The 19,963-nt window shown below is 44.2% G+C and overlaps 1 protein-coding gene across 5 annotated transcripts in view; it reads left to right on the forward strand.

Annotated features, from left to right (window-relative positions):
• The first annotated feature begins 546 nt into the window (after positions 1–546).
• The window catches only part of ELAVL3 (ELAV like RNA binding protein 3), a 39,346-nt gene continuing 19,929 nt past the window's right edge, over positions 547–19,963 (forward strand). For all 5 annotated transcript variants that reach the window (XM_072149617.1, XM_072149619.1, XM_072149620.1 and 2 more), the window contains exon 1: positions 547–1,089. In XM_072149617.1, the coding sequence (XP_072005718.1) occupies positions 1,081–1,089 (9 nt within the window). In that variant the 5' untranslated portion in view covers positions 547–1,080. The remainder of the gene's footprint in view (positions 1,090–19,963) is intronic.

Here is a 19,963-nt window from a genome sequence, read left to right on the forward strand (position 1 = left end):
CCCACATATCGGCTCAGAGAATGGGGAGCAGACAGCGCCATTCTTTGTGTAGTGGCTGAACTGAGTATTTGCAGCTTAGCTTTAATTCAGGTTAATGAGATTTGATCTGCAGTAACCTGGTCTGGCCACTACACATAGAACGTCACTGTATGTGTCACTGGCTGATCTGCGGGGGTGCTGGGTGTCAGATCTCCACTTATGTGATATTGAGGAGCTATTCAATGGATGTGAAATGTACACACACACTACACAGGACCCGAGAAATGGACAGCAAGATGCTGAGGATAGATGGGGGGAGATGTAGGAAGAGGAGGGATGGATGGATGGATGGATGGATGGGGGCTCTGGGTGGCAGGTGTGACCCTCCCCTCCTCTATGTCCCTCTACTCAGGGGGCCTGGAGCAAAGAAAAGGAGGAGAAAGGGGAAAAAATGCCAAGGAGAGAGGAGGGAGAGATCCATCATGTCCTCCGCCCTCCGCAGCTCCTGCCCAATAACGGAGAGAGCTGCACCATCCGCAGAGCCGTATATAAGAGAGGAGAGGGGGATCAGCGCTCACATGAAGGGAGAGGAAGGCGACACCACCACGGGATTAAGACATTACCAATAACATCAGACTCTTCCCTCTTCCCTTTCTCTCAATCCCTGTCTCCAAAATCTTGTGCCCCCCCCCCCCAATCCTTTTCATTCCAGACAAAGACCCCCACCCCCCCAGCCCCTCACGGCCTGCAAAGCACTTTTTCTTCTGCCTCATACAGACCATTTTTTCTATCTATAGAAATATCTATTTTTGGATCTTTTTCTACCATTTTTAAAATATTTTTGGATTTTTTTTTTCGCAAGAAGCCGGGGAAATACCTGTCAGAGTGTTTGAATTTTTGCATTTTTTTTTTTTACAGTTTGTGTTTTTTTTTTTTCACGCTCCAGTTTCTTGTCTCGATCCCGTGACGGCCGCCGGGAGGGGGCAAGGGAGCGGCGGGGTGGGTAGGCGCACCTCGGACGCCAGAACGTTGAGAAAAGGAACCCGAAGGCAAGAGAGACGCAACCGAAAATCTACAGGATCCAACCTACGTTCCCTCAGCATGGTGACTGTAAGTACCGCCATCTTACTTTTTTTTTTTTTTGGTTTTTGGAAAATGTGTGGTGATGGAAGGGGTTAAAAAGGAGGCAGCTTTGGTTATTTATTGTGCTGTGCTAGAAGAGGAGGAGGAAGAAGGAGAAGAAGGTGCAGAGGAAGGTGGAGGGATGGAAAGAGAAATCCCAGGGGAGTCCCAGCTGAGACTTCAATGCATCTTACAATGCAGCAATGAGAAGGACAGAAAATAGGAGGAGGGGGCGGATGCTGAGCATGGTGGTACTGTGGTACTGCCATATGGAGGGATAGATAGATGGATAGATAGATAGATAGATAGATAGATAGATAGATAGATAGATAGATAGATAGATAGATAGATAGATAGATAGATAGATAGATAGATGATAGATAGGAGATAGATATGAGATAGATAGATAGATAGATAGATAGATAGATAGATAGATAGATAGATAGATAGATAGATAGATAGATAGATAGATGATAGATAGGAGATATATATGAGATAGATAGATAGATAGATAGATAGATAGATAGATAGATAGATAGGAGATAGATATTAGATATATAGATAAATAGATAGATATGAGATGAATATGACGAGATAGATAGGAGATAGATAATAGATAGATATGAGATCAATAGATAGATAGAAGATAGATATGAGATAGATAGATAGATAGATATGAGATAGATGGATGAAGAGATAGATGGATAAATAGATAGATAGATAGATAGATAGATAGATAGATAGATAGATAGATAGATGGATGGAGAGATAGATATTAGATAGATAGATAGATAGATAGATAGATAGATAGATATAGATAGATAGATAGATAGATAGATAGATAGATGGAGAGATAGATATTAGATAGATAGATAGATAGATAGATAGAGAGATAGACAAACTTAAAAGCAAGATCGTGATAGCTACAATACTGATAATAAAGAAAGAAGTTTAGAAATGAAAAAAAAAACAGAAAAGAGAAACATGGATATAAAAGGGATAGATAGATAGATAACTATCTATAACTAGATTTATAGGTAGATACGGTCCCTGTGGGGAATAAAGTAACCCATTATTTTTGCAATTTTTGGTGTTCCACCATTTCTAGAATATTAGGAAGGATCTATCAATTCCGTGTTCTGCACCCAAACCTAATTAACTAATGCAGCTGAATGCTTTTCTAGTTAGATAGATGGATATTAGATGATAGATAGATAGATAGATAGATAGATAGATAGATAGATAGATAGAATTATGAGTTAGGAAGGGTGTGATGAGGTACAATAATGCAGACACAGCACAGACTGATACCACTACACCCAGCCCAGTCGCAGCTGGTACCTACAGGAACATGGGGGCGGGGAGGGGGTTCTTGAGAACAATAGAAGAGATATGGCAGTCACTGGGCGTGTGAGCACGCGTGTACATGTAGACACGCCTGTATGAGGGCTACATACTCATTACACAAATTACAATATTGTCCCTGATTTATAGATGAATGGGAGTGGCTGACCACACAGCATAGCTATACCTGTCACGTGTCATATATCTATCATCTATCTATGATCTATCCCATATATATGATACTGACTTCTATAAAGGCCTGGATACATTTCCATGTGACACTTGGCCTATGTCACCTTGGCCAGTACCTTTCTATATACCACATAGTCTATCTATTCCTATTCATGTATCTACATCACATGCTCCATTATATATAATATGTTATTAGCCACACATCATCTATGCTATACCTCCACATGGGTGTCACATCATGTATATACCGCTATATACTATGCCATGTGCCACACTGACATGACACAATATTCTCCCTCACTATCTATCTATCTATCTATCTATCTATCTATCTATCTATCTATCTCCTATCTATCTATCTATCTATCTATCTATCTATCTATCCATTATCTATCCTCTCTGTTTCTCCTACATAATTTCTGTACCCCCATGTCACATATGATATGTATGAGGCGCTGGGTCACCCTTTGGCCTGTCCACTCCATGATGTCTTGGGTCACACGATACTATAGACCTACTGCCTTGTATGAGCCATTTCCTGGAGCATCCTGCCCGATATCCCTGCACGTGCCATCCCACAAGCTGCCTATCTTACATATGGCTTCACAGAAGATTGTTTATGCCATACTTTTTCCTCACACGTGTCTATTATATATTATCTATCTATCATCTATCTCTATATCCTATCTATCTATCTATCTATCTATCTATCTATCTATCTATCTATCTCCTATCTATCTATCTATCTATCTATCTCATATCTATCTATCTATCTATCTATCTATCTCATATCTATCTATCTATCTATCTATCTATCTATCTATCTATCTATCTATCTCCTATCTATCTATCTATCTATCTATCTATCTCATATCTATCTATCTATTTATCTATCTATCTATCTATCTATCTTCTATCTACCTATCTATCTATCTATCTATCTATCTATCTATCTATCTCATATCTATCTATCTCATATCTATCTATCTATCTCATATTTATATATGTGTCGATCTATCTAATATCTATCTACTATTTCATATGTATTTGGTGAGGGTTGTCCCCCCATTGCCTGTGGCACAGTGACAGTCCCCCTTATGTCACATACTGCCAGTGCCCGCGTCTGTGCCATGCATCCCTCTTCAAAGGCTTCATTCTGTACAGAGCCTCTCCTCCTCCTCCTCCCTGTTTTCTCTGCATTATCCGTCCCTTCCTAGTTCTTTCTCTGTCACACACAATCCTTCCTCTGTCTGGCACGCTCAGTTTTCACACCCCTTTGTACAATACCCCAAAACAGTGTTCATAGCGATGTAGCAGAGCTGAATTTGTCGTTGTGTTGTGTGATGGCTGAGTGGAAGATGATTGATGGCAATGCAGTAAGTGTCCTGCGGTCCTGGGTCATGTAACACTGAGATGTACGAGACTCGGCCCTTCTGCATCTGATGGACCTATGTGTATACTACTCGTATATGGAGATGTTGTGTGTGCGGTGGCACTGATGCGCCAGGGGCGGTGGTGCTATTGTCAGCCAGATCGATGGACGAGACTCTAATGAGATTTCGAGGAAGACAGCAGAAGGAAAACGCTTGTACCCAAGATGGAAGCAGATTGATGAGGAGAACATTTTTGAGACACGGATGTGAGGAGAAGATGGGGGGGGGGGGGTGGATGAGGCGTAGTTTGTAGGAGGTGGTTGTCACCATGAAACATTATGGTTATGGACCAGGGTGACAGAGACCCGTTCAGATAAGAAGATAATGGAGAAGGGTATAAAGGGAAATCTGTCATGAGGTACAGCAGGATGTGGCGGAGGAGGAGGGGGAGATACTGAGGAGAAGAATAGAGGGGGGCGCGGAGAGAAGCCAAGGATGATGTGAAGGACATTGAGAAGGAGAAGGGATAAAACGCAGCATTGAAGCTTCATCTAACGGTGTTTCTGCCAAGGTAAAATGTTGGCGTGGCACGGATTGGCATAGTATAGATTCATACCAGGGTTGGGTAACAAATAAATTCCTCCAAAGATTAATTGTGCTGCCATATTGTCAATGCGAACAATAAAGAGGCAGTAAACAAGTGACATTAGTCTCTCAGAGGACATGTGACTAGCTCATCCATACCAGGAGTCTACCGGCTTGTGGAGGTGGCGGTGCCACCCATTGCTACCAATTCCTAGAGAGGGTACTGCATGATCTGGAAGACAACAGGGCTGAAGATGTTCTGTCAACATTGAGGAAAAGGAGATGCAAAAGTTAAGAGCTAGTATAAAATGGAGGGAACAGTTCCCATTGGGTCCCGCTATGGGTGCATCAAACAACCCCTTGTGTCAGCCATCTTATTCTTTACTTACCTCGTCTTGTAATGTAACTTAATGTATACAGTACATACTATAGCAATAGAAATTCTGCCAATAATAAGAGAGGATGCATATATTCACCACTAGCACATGCTTGGGTACCGCTATGGGTCCCTCATTAACCCCCTGGTTTCAGCCATGTCTTAATTTTCAGGAAAATCAATTTCTACCCATACGACACATATTTGGACTGATCTACCATGTACCAACTTAGTTAGATTATGGAAACACACTTCTTCAGAAGAGGGACCGATATTTTTGCAGGTGACGCATGAATGTGTAGCAATGTGACGTTCTGAAGGTAGAAATCGCCACCAGGAATGGGTCAGCCCCTGAGTGGGCCTCTGTTTATTCTCCGAATCCACAGTCACAAAAACCAGTGGAAAACAACCATTAAATATTGTAATTGAGCAATTACAGAGCAAATTGTTAGTTTACATCATGGCTTCAAAGGGCCAACAATTATCCAAGAAGGACCGAGTGCGCGCCTTAAGCGAACCAGTTTTGTTGGGACTAATTAGCATTATTTTCCCGGTAATGAGGAGCGAGCACAATGCACACAGAGAGTCTATTAATGACACTTAACGCCAGAGCGATGTGACCCTTGAGTGTCACTGCTGGCTTCAGCGTACTATCTGCACGGCCCATCATGTCTTCCCTTCTAGGTATGGATAGTCTTTGGCCCTTAGAACTGATCAGGTCCCCGTAGGTGGCCAATCCCTCACCCCCTAACTTCAAATATCCCCATACAGCTACAACATCTTACATATAAACTTGTATGCATCATTCTACTTCAACCTCACACTACTACACCATAACCGATACACACAGCACAGGTACAGTACACACATCTCCTCCTCACACTACTACTACTACTACTACACCATAACCGATACACACAGCACAGGTACAGTACACACATCTCCTCCTCACACTACTACTACACCATAACCGATACACACAGCACAGGTACAGTACACACATCTCCTCCTCACACTACTACTACTACTACACCATGACAGGTATACACAGCACAGGTACAGTACACACATCTCCTCCTCACACTACTACTACTACACCATGACAGGTATACACAGCACAGGTACAGTACACACATCTCCTCCTCACACTACTACTACACCATGACAGGTATACACAGCACAGGTACAGTACACACATCTCCTCCTCACACTACTACTACTACACCATGACAGGTATACACAGCACAGGTACAGTACACACATCTCCTCCTCACACTACTACTACTACTACACCATGACAGGTATACACAGCACAGGTACAGTACACACATCTCCTCCTCACACTACTACTACACCATGACAGGTATACACAGCACAGGTACAGTACACACATCTCCTCCTCACACTACTACTACACCATGACAGGTATACACAGCACAGGTACAGTACACACATCTCCTCCTCACACTACTACTACTACACCATGACAGGTATACACAGCACAGGTACAGTACACACATCTCCTCCTCACACTACTACTACTACTACTACTACACCATAACACACAGCACAGGTACAGTACACACATCTCCTCCACACACTACTACTACTACTACTACTACACCATAACACACAGCACAGGTACAGTACACACATCTCCTCCTCACACTACTACTACTACTACTACACCATGACAGGTATACACAGCACAGGTACAGTACACACATCTCCTCCTCACACTACTACTACTACTACACCATGACAGGTATACACAGCACAGGTACAGTACACACATCTCCTCCTCACACCACTACTACTACACCATGACAGGTATACACAGCACAGGTACAGTACACACATCTCATCCTCACACTACTACTACTACTACTACACCATGACAGGTATACACAGCACAGGTACAGTACACACATCTCCTCCTCACACTACTACTACTACACCATGACAGGTCTACACAGCACAGGTACAGTACACACATCTCCTCCTCACACTACTACTACACCATGACAGGTATACACAGCACAGGTACAGTACACACATCTCCTCCTCACACTACTACTACACCATGACAGGTATACACAGCACAGGTACAGTACACACATCTCCTCCTCACACTACTACTACTACTACTACACCATGACAGGTATACACAGCACAAGTACAGTACACACATCTCCTCCTCACACTACTACTACTACACCATGACAGGTATACACAGCACAGGTACAGTACACACATCTCCTCCTCACACTACTACTACACCATGACAGGTATACACAGCACAGGTACAGTACACACATCTCCTCCTCACACTACTACTACTACTACTACTACACCATGACAGGTATATACAGCACAGGTACAGTACACACATCTCCTCACACTACTACTACACCATGACAGGTATACACAGCACAGGTACAGTACACACATCTCCTCCTCACACTACTACTACTACACCATGACAGGTATACACAGCACAGGTACAGTACACACATCTCCTCCTCACACTACTACTACTACTACACCATGACAGGTATACACAGCACAGGTACAGTACACACATCTCCTCCTCACACTACTACTACACCATGACAGGTATACACAGCACAAGTACAGTACACACATCTCCTCCTCACACTACTACTACTACACCATGACAGGTATACACAGCACAGGTACAGTACACACATCTCCTCCTCACACTACTACTACTACACCATGACAGGCATACACAGCACAGGTACAGTACACACATCTCCTCCACCCACTACTACTACTACTACTACACCATGACAGGCATACACAGCACAGGTACAGTACACACATCTCCTCCTCACACTACTACTACTACACCATGACAGGTATACACTGCACAGGTACAGTACACACATCTCCTCCTCACACTACTACTACTACTACTACTACACCATAACACACAGCACAGGTACAGTACACACATCTCCTCCTCACACTACTACTACACCATGACAGGTATACACAGCACAGGTACAGTACACACATCTCCTCCTCACACTACTACTACTACACCATGACAGGTATACACAGCACAGGTACAGTACACACATCTCCTCCTCACACTACTACTACTACACCATGACAGGTATACACAGCACAGGTACAGTACACACATCTCCTCCTCACACTACTACTACTACTACACCATGACAGGTATACACAGCACAGGTACAGTACACACATCTCCTCCTCACACTACTACTGCTCCATGACAGGTATACACAGCACAGGTACAGTACACATATCTCCTCCTCACACTACTACTACTACTACTACACCATGACAGGTATACACAGCACAGGTACAGTACACACATCTCCTCCTCACACTACTATTACTACACCATAACACACAGCACAGGTACAGTACACACATCTCCTCCACCCACTACTACTACTACTACTACACCATAACACACAGCACAGGTACAGTACACAAATCTCCTCCACACACTACTACTACTACTACACCATGACAGGTATACACAGCACAGGTACAGTACACACATCTCCTCCTCACACTACTACTACTACTACACCACGACAGGTATACACAGCACAGGTACAGTACACACATCTCCTCCTCACACTACTACTACTACACCATGACAGGTATACACAGCACAGGTACAGTATACACATCTCCTCCTCACACTACTACTACTACTACACCATGACAGGTATACACAGCACAGGTACAGTACACACATCTCCTCCTCACACTACTACTGCTCCATGACAGGTATACACAGCACAGGTACAGTACACATATCTCCTCCTCACACTACTACTACTACACCATGACAGGTATACACAGCACAGGTACAGTACACACATCTCCTCACACTACTACTACTACACCATGACAGGTATACACAGCACAGGTACAGTACACACATCTCCTCCTCACACTACTACTACTACACCATGACAGGTATACACAGCACAGGTACAGTACACACATCTCCTCACACTACTACTACTACACCATGACAGGTATACACAGCACAGGTACAGTACACATATCTCCTCCTCACACTACTACTACTACACCATGACAGGTATACACAGCACAGGTACAGTACACACATGTCCTCCTCACACTACTACTACTACAACATGACAGGTATATACAGCACAGGTACAGTACACACATCTCCTCCTCACACTACTACTACTACTACACCATGACAGGTATACACAGCACAGGTACAGTACACACTTCTCCTCCTCACACTACTACTACACCATGACAGGTCTACACAGCACAGGTACAATACACACATCTCCTCCTCACACTACTACTACTACTACTACACCATGACAGGTATACACAGCACAGGTACAGTACACACATCTCCTCCTCACACTACTACTACTACACCATGACAGGTATACACAGCACAGGTACAGTACACACATCTCCTCCTCACACTACTACTACTCCATGACAGGTATACACAGCACAGGTACAGTACACACATCTCCTCCTCACACTACTACTACTACACCATGACAGGTATACACAGCACAGGTACAGTACACACATCTCCTCCTCACACTACTACTACTACACCATGACAGGTATACACAGTACAGGTACAGTACACACATCTCCTCCTCACACTACTACTACTACACCATGACAGGTATACACAGCACAGGCACAGTACACACATCTCCTCCTCACACTACTACTACTACACCATGACAGGTATACATAGCACAGGTACAGTACACACATCTCCTCCTCACACTACTACTACTACACCATGACAGGTATATACAGCACAGGTACAGTACACACATCTCCTCCTCACACTACTACTACTCCATGACAGGTATACACAGCACAGGTACAGTACACACATCTCCTCCTCACACTACTACTACACCATGACAGGTATACACAGCACAGGTACAGTACACACATCTCCTTATCACACTACTACTACACCATGACAGGTATACACAGCACAGGTACAGTACACACATCTCCTCCTCACACTACTACTACTACACCATGACAGGTATACACAGCACAGGTACAGTACACACATCTCCTCCTCACACTACTACTACTACACCATGACAGGTATACACAGCACAGGTACAGTACACACATCTCCTCCTCACACTACTACTACACCATGACAGGTATACACAGCACAGGTACAGTACACACATCTCCTCCTCACATTACTACTACTACACCATGACAGGTATACACAGCACAGGTACAGTACACACATCTCCTCCTCACACTACTACTACTACACCATGACAGGTATACACAGCACAGGTACAGTACACACATCTCCTCCTCACACTACTACTACACCATGACAGGTCTACACAGCACAGGTACAGTACACACATCTCCTCCTCACACTACTACTACTACTACACCATGACAGGTATACACAGCACAGGTACAGTACACACATCACTTCCTCGCACCACTACTACACCATGACAGGTATACACAGCACAGGTACAGTACACACATCTCCTCACACTACTACTACACCATGACAGGTATACACAGCACAGGTACAGTACACACATCTCCTCCTCACACTACTACTACTACACCATGACAGGTATACACAGCACAAGTACAGTACACACATCTCCTCCTCACACTACTACTACTACACCATGACAGGTATACACAGCACAGGTACAGTACACACATCTACTTCTCACACTACTACTACACCATGACAGGTATACACAGCACAGGTACAGTACACACATCTCCTCCTCACACTACTACTACTACACCATGACAGGTATACACAGCACAGGTACAGTACACATATATCCTCCTCACACCACTACTACTACACCATGACAGGTATACACAGCACAGGTACAGTACACACATCTCCTCCTCACACTACTACACACAATTTTTCAGAAGAAGTCAGTAAAGTCTGCTTGCACCCTGTTGTGTACATTGCATCTAGGACAAAAGTTACTTTACCCTCCAACATCTTGATAGTAAACATTAAAGATATAATTTTTATATGACTATTCTAGTTGAGAAGTTAAAGGTTATGTACACCGGCAGGACAGATTTCCCAAATAGGTTTTTATTACATTTTGCTTATTTTTTGTCTGTAGATGCTCCTTACCCTCACTACTGGTTGGAAGGATCCATCAGAGATGTAGCTTAACAGCTCAGTGTGTACAATGTGTATTTGGTTAGAAACACTCATTTAAGCGGAAATACTATCAGACCTTTAGATCAGCAGACTGTCCTGCCCACTGTGCAGGGAGTCACAGAAGTGGACAAATATGTTTTCCTATGATGTTTATGTAACTCTCAGAGAGGTGTACTGGAGTACAGAGCAGGAGTGACAAAAATAGAAACTCTACTTACCCACCACAGGTTCCCATGTTGTGCAGCTTAACCAGGCTTCTTGTGACCTCATCAGCCAATCAGGGGCTTCCTCAGAAAACAGTATAGAACTTGTGACGTAAGAAGAGGTGACATCCAGTGGTCCAAGGAGACCAAACCATGTAGAGAAACAATGCAAAAATTAACCATCTCAGTTTAAGGCTTCAAGCACACAACCATATTCATTTTGCGCTCCTGTTTTTGTGGGCACATATGGGTCATGTCACCCATACGTAACCCATGTGCCACTGTAAATGAGCCATATCCGTAAAAAATACAGAATCATATAGCCTGGTCTCCTGGGCAACCCACTGCAAAAACGGGCCATAATGGTGGACAACACCGAATGCAGCCTGTTTTTTTGCATTTCAATAGACATCTATGGAGATACCCTACCAAAAAAACATAAAAATAGGGCATTTTCTAATTTTACGTTGCGTTCTGACGGCCATTTCACAGTGAAGTGAGAAATACGGTGGTCAGATACATTGCCATATTTACATTTTTTATTTCCCTTTTCCTATTTCCCATATTTGAAGTTAATGGGGCCGTTTTTATAGACGCAAAATAAAACTTGTGGTGGCCGTTTTTTCCTTTTAAAAAAACAGTCACCTGCATGAGGCCTAATAAAGGTAAAGAGAGAGATTTGTCAGAAGTGTCTGAGAACAGAACTGTTCTACCAACCAATCAGTGCTGAGCTTTCATTTTTCCAACAGCTGTTTATAAACTAAAGCTGAGTTCTGATTGGTTTCCATGGGCAACTAGAACAGTTTTACCTCAAACATTTCGGATAAATCTCCCCCAAAGGGTTTGTCTGGTACAAAAAAAATCTAGGGGCTCTACAGGGGAAATCACTAAAATAATAAAAATATTTCTAACTTTCTCCGCCTCCTCCCACTGTTTGTTGTCGCGGCTTCATTTACTTCCTGTGTCTCCCAACACAACAGGAAGCACCAGTAAAGGTCTGTTCAGCCAATCACTGGTCAGAGCAGTAAACTGCCTCAGTGATTGGCTTAGACACAGGAAGTAGAATAGAATAGGGGCTAGCGATGATCATGGAGCCTCAAGGGGACCTAAGAGAGTAGAAACTTCTAATTTATTAATTTACGGACCTCAAGTAGAATATTTTTTTTTAACCAAGGAACACAAGGGGGCACATTTACTCAGGGTCGAAACATCACATTTTCGTCGGGTTTCCCGGCTTTTTACCGTTTTGCCCTGAATTGCCCCGGGTTTTTGGCGCACGCGATGGGATTGTGGCGCATGGAATCCACCTTGTCAAGGACATTCATTTCTCAGAACCGCCATCAATGACAGGGAACAATGCAGCCATCCATATTGTAGATTGGCATATAAATGGGGCAGTATATTGGTATTAGTATGCCCATATGCCGGATACCATGTTTTATGGTGTGTTGTAAGTTGTATGTATGATGACAAGACATGAGACTGGTAGTTGGGGGCGGCAGTCGCTGGAGATATATTTGTAGCTGCACCTGTGACAGGCGGCCTCCCTCCTGCAGTCATTACCCCCTTTATTTTGGCGGCTTTGTTCTGATCCGCTCCGACCCCCTCCTCGCTGTCTCCTCTCTATTCATAGATGCCTACACAGGAGGAGAAGCAGAGCGTCTATTTTTGTGAGATGATTTTATACACCTGGGTTATTTTTGTACTGTGCGATCTCTGTGCAGTCACCTGAAAGACTCAGACTGTGTAGGCTGCAGCTTGTCACCCGCCACACACTGACACACCGTCACGTGCGCTGCGGCCCCTGTCACTAGCTGCACGTGCCCTCATACAATACTGCAACATGATATGTACAATGCCTTCATCTACTACACCCTGTCCTTAGACTACTACTACACCATGACAGGTATACACAGCACAGGTACAGTACACACATCTCCTCCTCACACTACTACTACTACTACACCATGACAGGTATACACAGCACAGGTACAGTACACACATCTCCTCCTCACACTACTACTACACCATGACAGGTATACACAGCACAGGTACAGTACACACATCTCCACCTCACACTACTACTACTACACCATGACAGGTATACACAGCACAGGTACAGTACACAGATCTCCTCCTCACACTACTACTACTACTACACCATGACAGGTATACACAGCACAGGTACAGTACACACATCTCCTCCTCACATTACTACTACTACTACTACACCATGACAGGTATACACAGCACAGGTACAGTACACACATCGCCTCCTCACACTACTACTACTACTACTACTACTACAACATGACAGGTATACACAGCACAGGTACAGTACACACATCTCCTCCTCACACTACTACTACTACACCATGACAGGTATGCACAGCACAGGTACAGTACACACATCTCCTCACACTACTACTACTACACCATGACAGGTATACACAGCACAGGTACAGTACACACATCTCCTCCTCACACTACTACTACTACTACACCATGACAGGTATACACAGCACAGGTACAGTACACACATCTCCTCCTCACACTACTACTACACCATGACAGGTATACACAGCACAGGTACAGTACACACATCTCCACCTCACACTACTACTACTACACCATGACAGGTATACACAGCACAGGTACAGTACACAGATCTCCTCCTCACACTACTACTACTACTACACCATGACAGGTATACACAGCACAGGTACAGTACACACATCTCCTCCTCACATTACTACTACTACTACTACACCATGACAGGTATACACAGCACAGGTACAGTACACACATCGCCTCCTCACACTACTACTACTACTACTACTACAACATGACAGGTATACACAGCACAGGTACAGTACACACATCTCCTCCTCACACTACTACTACTACACCATGACAGGTATGCACAGCACAGGTACAGTACACACATCTCCTCACACTACTACTACTACTACACCATGACAGGTATACACAGCACAGGTACAGTACACACATCTCCTCCTCACACTACTACTACTACTACACCATGACAGGTATACACAGCACAGGTACAGTACACACATCTCCTCCTCACACTACTACTACACCATGACAGGTATACACAGCACAGGTACAGTACACACATCTCCACCTCACACTACTACTACTACACCATGACAGGTATACACAGCACATGTACAGTACACAGATCTCCTCCTCACACTACTACTACTACTACACCATGACAGGTATACACAGCACAGGTACAGTACACACATCTCCTCCTCACATTACTACTACTACTACTACACCATGACAGGTATACACAGCACAGGTACAGTACACACATCGCCTCCTCACACTACTACTACTACTACTACTACAACATGACAGGTATACACAGCACAGGTACAGTACACACATCTCCTCCTCACACTACTACTACTACTACACAATGACAGGTATGCACAGCACAGGTACAGTACACACATCTCCTCACACTACTACTACTACACCATGACAGGTATACACAGCACAGGTACAGTACACACATCTCCTCCTCACACTACTACTACTACTACACCATGACAGGTATACACAGCACAGGTACAGTACACACATCTCCTCCGCACACTACTACTACTACTACTACACCATGACAGGTATACACAGCACAGGTACAGTACACACATCTCCTCCTCACACTACTACTACTACACCATGATAGGTATACACAGCACAGGTACAGCACACACATCTCCTCCTCACACTACTACTACTACTACACCATCACAGGTATACACAGCACAGGTACAGTACACACATCTCCTCCTCTCACTACTACTACTACTACACCATGACAGGTATACACAGCACAGGTACAGTACACACATCTCCTCCTCACACTACTACTACTACTACACCATGACAGGTATACACAGCACAGGTACAGTACACACATCTCCTCCTCACACTACTACTACTACTACACCATGACAGGTATACACAGCACAGGTACAGTACACACATCTCCTCCTCACACTACTACTACACCATGACAGATATACACAGCACAGGTACACTACACACATCTCCTCCTCACACTACTACTACTACACCATGACAGGTATACACAGCACAGGTACAGTACACACATCTCCTCCTCACACTACTACTACTACTACTACACCATGACAGGTATACACAGCACAGGTACAGTACACACATCTCCTCCTCACACTACGACTACTACACCATGATAGGTATACACAGCACAGGTACAGCACACACATCTCCTCCTCACACTACTACTACTACTACACCATGACAGGTATACACAGCACAGGTACAGTACACACATCTCCTCCTCTCACTACTACTACTACTACACCATGACAGGTATACACAGCACAGGTACAGTACACACATCTCCTCCTCACACTACTACTACTACTACACCATGACAGGTATACACAGCACAGGTACAGTACACACATCTACTCCTCACACTACTACTACTACACCATGACAGGTATACACAGCACAGGTACAGTACACACATCTCCTCCTCACACTACTACTACTACTACACCATGACAGGTATACACAGCACAGGTACAGTACACACATCTCCTCCTCACACTACTACTACACCATGACAGGTATACACAGCACAGGTACAGCACACACATCTCCTCCTCACACTACTACTACTACACCATGACAGGTATACACAGCACAGGTACAGTACACACATCTCCTCCTCACACTACTACTACACCATGACAGGTATACACAACACAGGTACAGTACACACATGTCCTCATACTACTACTACACCATGACAGGTATACACAGCTCAGGTACAGTACACACATCTCCTCCTCACACTACTACTACACCATGACAGGTATACACAGCACAGGTACAGTACACACATCTTCTCCTCATACTACTACTACACCATGACAGGTATACACAGCACAGGTACAGTACACACTTCTCCTCCTCACACTACAACTACACCATGACAGGTATACACAGCACAGGTACAGTACACACATCTCCTCCTCATACTACTACTACTACACCATGACAGGTATACACAGCACAGCTACAGTACACACATCTCCTCCTCACACTACTACTACACCATGACAGGTATACACAGCACAGGTACAGTACACACATCTCCTCCTCACACTACTACTACTACTACTACTACACCATGACAGGTATACACAGCACAGGTACAGTACACACATCTCCTCCTCACACTACTACTACTACACCATGACAGGTATACACAGCACAGGTACAGTACACACATCTCGTCCTCACACTACTACTACTACTACACCATGACAGGTATACACAGCACAGGTATAGTACACACATCACCTCCTTACACTACTACTACACCATGACAGGTATACACAGCACAGGTACAGTACACACATCTCCTCCTCACACTACTACTACACCATAACCGATACACACAGCACAGGTACAGTACACACATCTCCTCCTCACACTACTACTACACCATGACAGGTATACACAGCACAGGTACAGTACACACATCTCCTCCTCACACTACTACTACTACACCATGACAGGTATACACAGCACAGGTACAGTACACATATCTCCTCCTCACACTACTACTACACCATGACAGGTATACACAGCACAGGTACAGTACACACATCTGCTCCTCACACTACTACTACTACACCATGACAGGTATACACAGCACAGGTACAGTACACACATCTCCTCCTCACACTACTACTACTACTACTACACCATGACAGGTATACACAGCACAGGTACAGTACACACATCTCCTCCTCACACTACTACTACTACACCATGACAGGTATACACAGCACAGGTACAGTACACACATCTCCTCCTCACACTACTACTACTACACCATGACAAGTATACACAGCACAGGTACAGTACACACATCTCCTTTTCACACTACTACTACTACTACTAGTACACCATGACAGGTATACACAGCACAGGTACAGTACACACATCTCCTATTCACACTACTACTACTACTACACCATGACAGGTATACACAGCACAGGTGCAGTACACACATCTCCTCCTCACACTTCTACTACTACACCATGACAGGTATACACAGCACAGGTACAGTACACACATCTCCTCCTCACACTACTACTACTACTACACCATGACAGGTATACACAGCACAGGTACAGTACACACATCTCCTCCTCACATTACTACTACACCACCATGACAGGTTTACACAGCACAGGTACAGTACACACATCTCCACCTCACACTACTACTACTACTACACCATGACAGGTATACACAGGACAGGTACAGTACACACATCTCCTCCTCACACTACTACTACTACACCATGACACGTATACACAGCACAGGTACAGTACACACATCTCCTCCTCACACTACTACTACACCATAACAGGTATATACAGCACAGGTACAATACACACATCTCCTCCTCACGATACTACTACTACACCATGACAGGTATACAGAGCACAGGTACAGTACACACATCTCTTCCTCACACTACTACTACTACTACACAATGACAGGTATACACAGCACAGGTACAGTACACACATCTCCTCCTCACACTACTACTACTACACCATGACAGGTATACACAGCACAGGTACAGTACACACATCTCCTCCTCACACTACTACTACTTCACCATGACAGGTATATACAGCACAGGTACAGTACACACATCTCCTCCTCACGCTACTACTACTACACCATGACAGGTATACACAGCACAGGTACAGTACACACATCTCCTCCTCACACTACTACTACTACACCATGACAGGTATACACAGCACAGGTACAGTACACACATCTCCTCCTCACACTACTACTACTACACCATGACAGGTATACACAGCACAGGTACAGTACACACATCTCCTCCTCACACTACTACTACTTCACCATGACAGGTATACACAGCACAGGTACAGTACACACATCTCCTCACACTACTACTACTACACCATGAATGGTATACACAGCACAGGTATAGTACACACATCTCCTCCTCACACTACTACTACTACACCATGACAGGTATACACAGCACAGGTACAGTACACACATCTCCTCCTCATACTACTACTACTACACCATGACAGGTATACACAGCACAGGTACAGTACACACATCTCCTCCTCACACTACTACTACTACTACACCATGACAGGTATACACAGCACAGGTACAGTACACACATCTCCTCCTCACACTACTACTACTACACCATGACAGGTATACACAGCACAGGTACAGTACACACATCTCCTCCTCATACTACTACTACTACACCATGACAGGTATACACAGCACAGGTACAGTACACACATCTCCTCCTCACACTACTACTACACCATGACAGGTATACACAGCACAGGTACAGTACACACATCTCCTCCTCACACTACTACTACTACTACTACTACACCATGACAGGTATACACAGCACAGGTACAGTACACACATCTCCTCCTCACACTACTACTACTACACCATGACAGGTATACACAGCACAGGTACAGTACACACATCTCGTCCTCACACTACTACTACTACTACACCATGACAGGTATACACAGCACAGGTATAGTACACACATCACCTCCTTACACTACTACTACACCATGACAGGTATACACAGCACAGGTACAGTACACACATCTCCTCCTCACACTACTACTACACCATAACCGATACACACAGCACAGGTACAGTACACACATCTCCTCCTCACACTACTACTACACCATGACAGGTATACACAGCACAGGTACAGTACACACATCTCCTCCTCACACTACTACTACTACACCATGACAGGTATACACAGCACAGGTACAGTACACACATCTCCTCCTCACACTACTACTACACCATGACAGGTATACACAGCACAGGTACAGTACACACATCTGCTCCTCACACTACTACTACTACACCATGACAGGTATACACAGCACAGGTACAGTACACACATCTTCTCCTCACACTACTACTACTACTACTACACCATGACAGGTATACACAGCACAGGTACAGTACACACATCTCCTCCTCACACTACTACTACTACACCATGACAGGTATACACAGCACAGGTACAGTACACACATCTCCTCCTCACACTACTACTACTACACCATGACAAGTATACACAGCACAGGTACAGTACACACATCTCCTCCTCACACTACTACTACTACTACTAGTACACCATGACAGGTATACACAGCACAGGTACAGTACACACATCTCCTCCTCACACTACTACTACTACTACACCATGACAGGTATACACAGCACAGGTGCAGTACACACATCTCCTCCTCACACTTCTACTACTACACCATGACAGGTATACACAGCACAGGTACAGTACACACATCTCCTCCTCACACTACTACTACTACTACACCATGACAGGTATACACAGCACAGGTACAGTACACACATCTCCTCCTCACATTACTAC

The sequence above is a fragment of the Engystomops pustulosus genome, chromosome 4, assembly GCF_040894005.1.
Source record: "Engystomops pustulosus chromosome 4, aEngPut4.maternal, whole genome shotgun sequence".
NCBI lineage: Eukaryota > Metazoa > Chordata > Amphibia > Anura > Leptodactylidae > Engystomops > Engystomops pustulosus.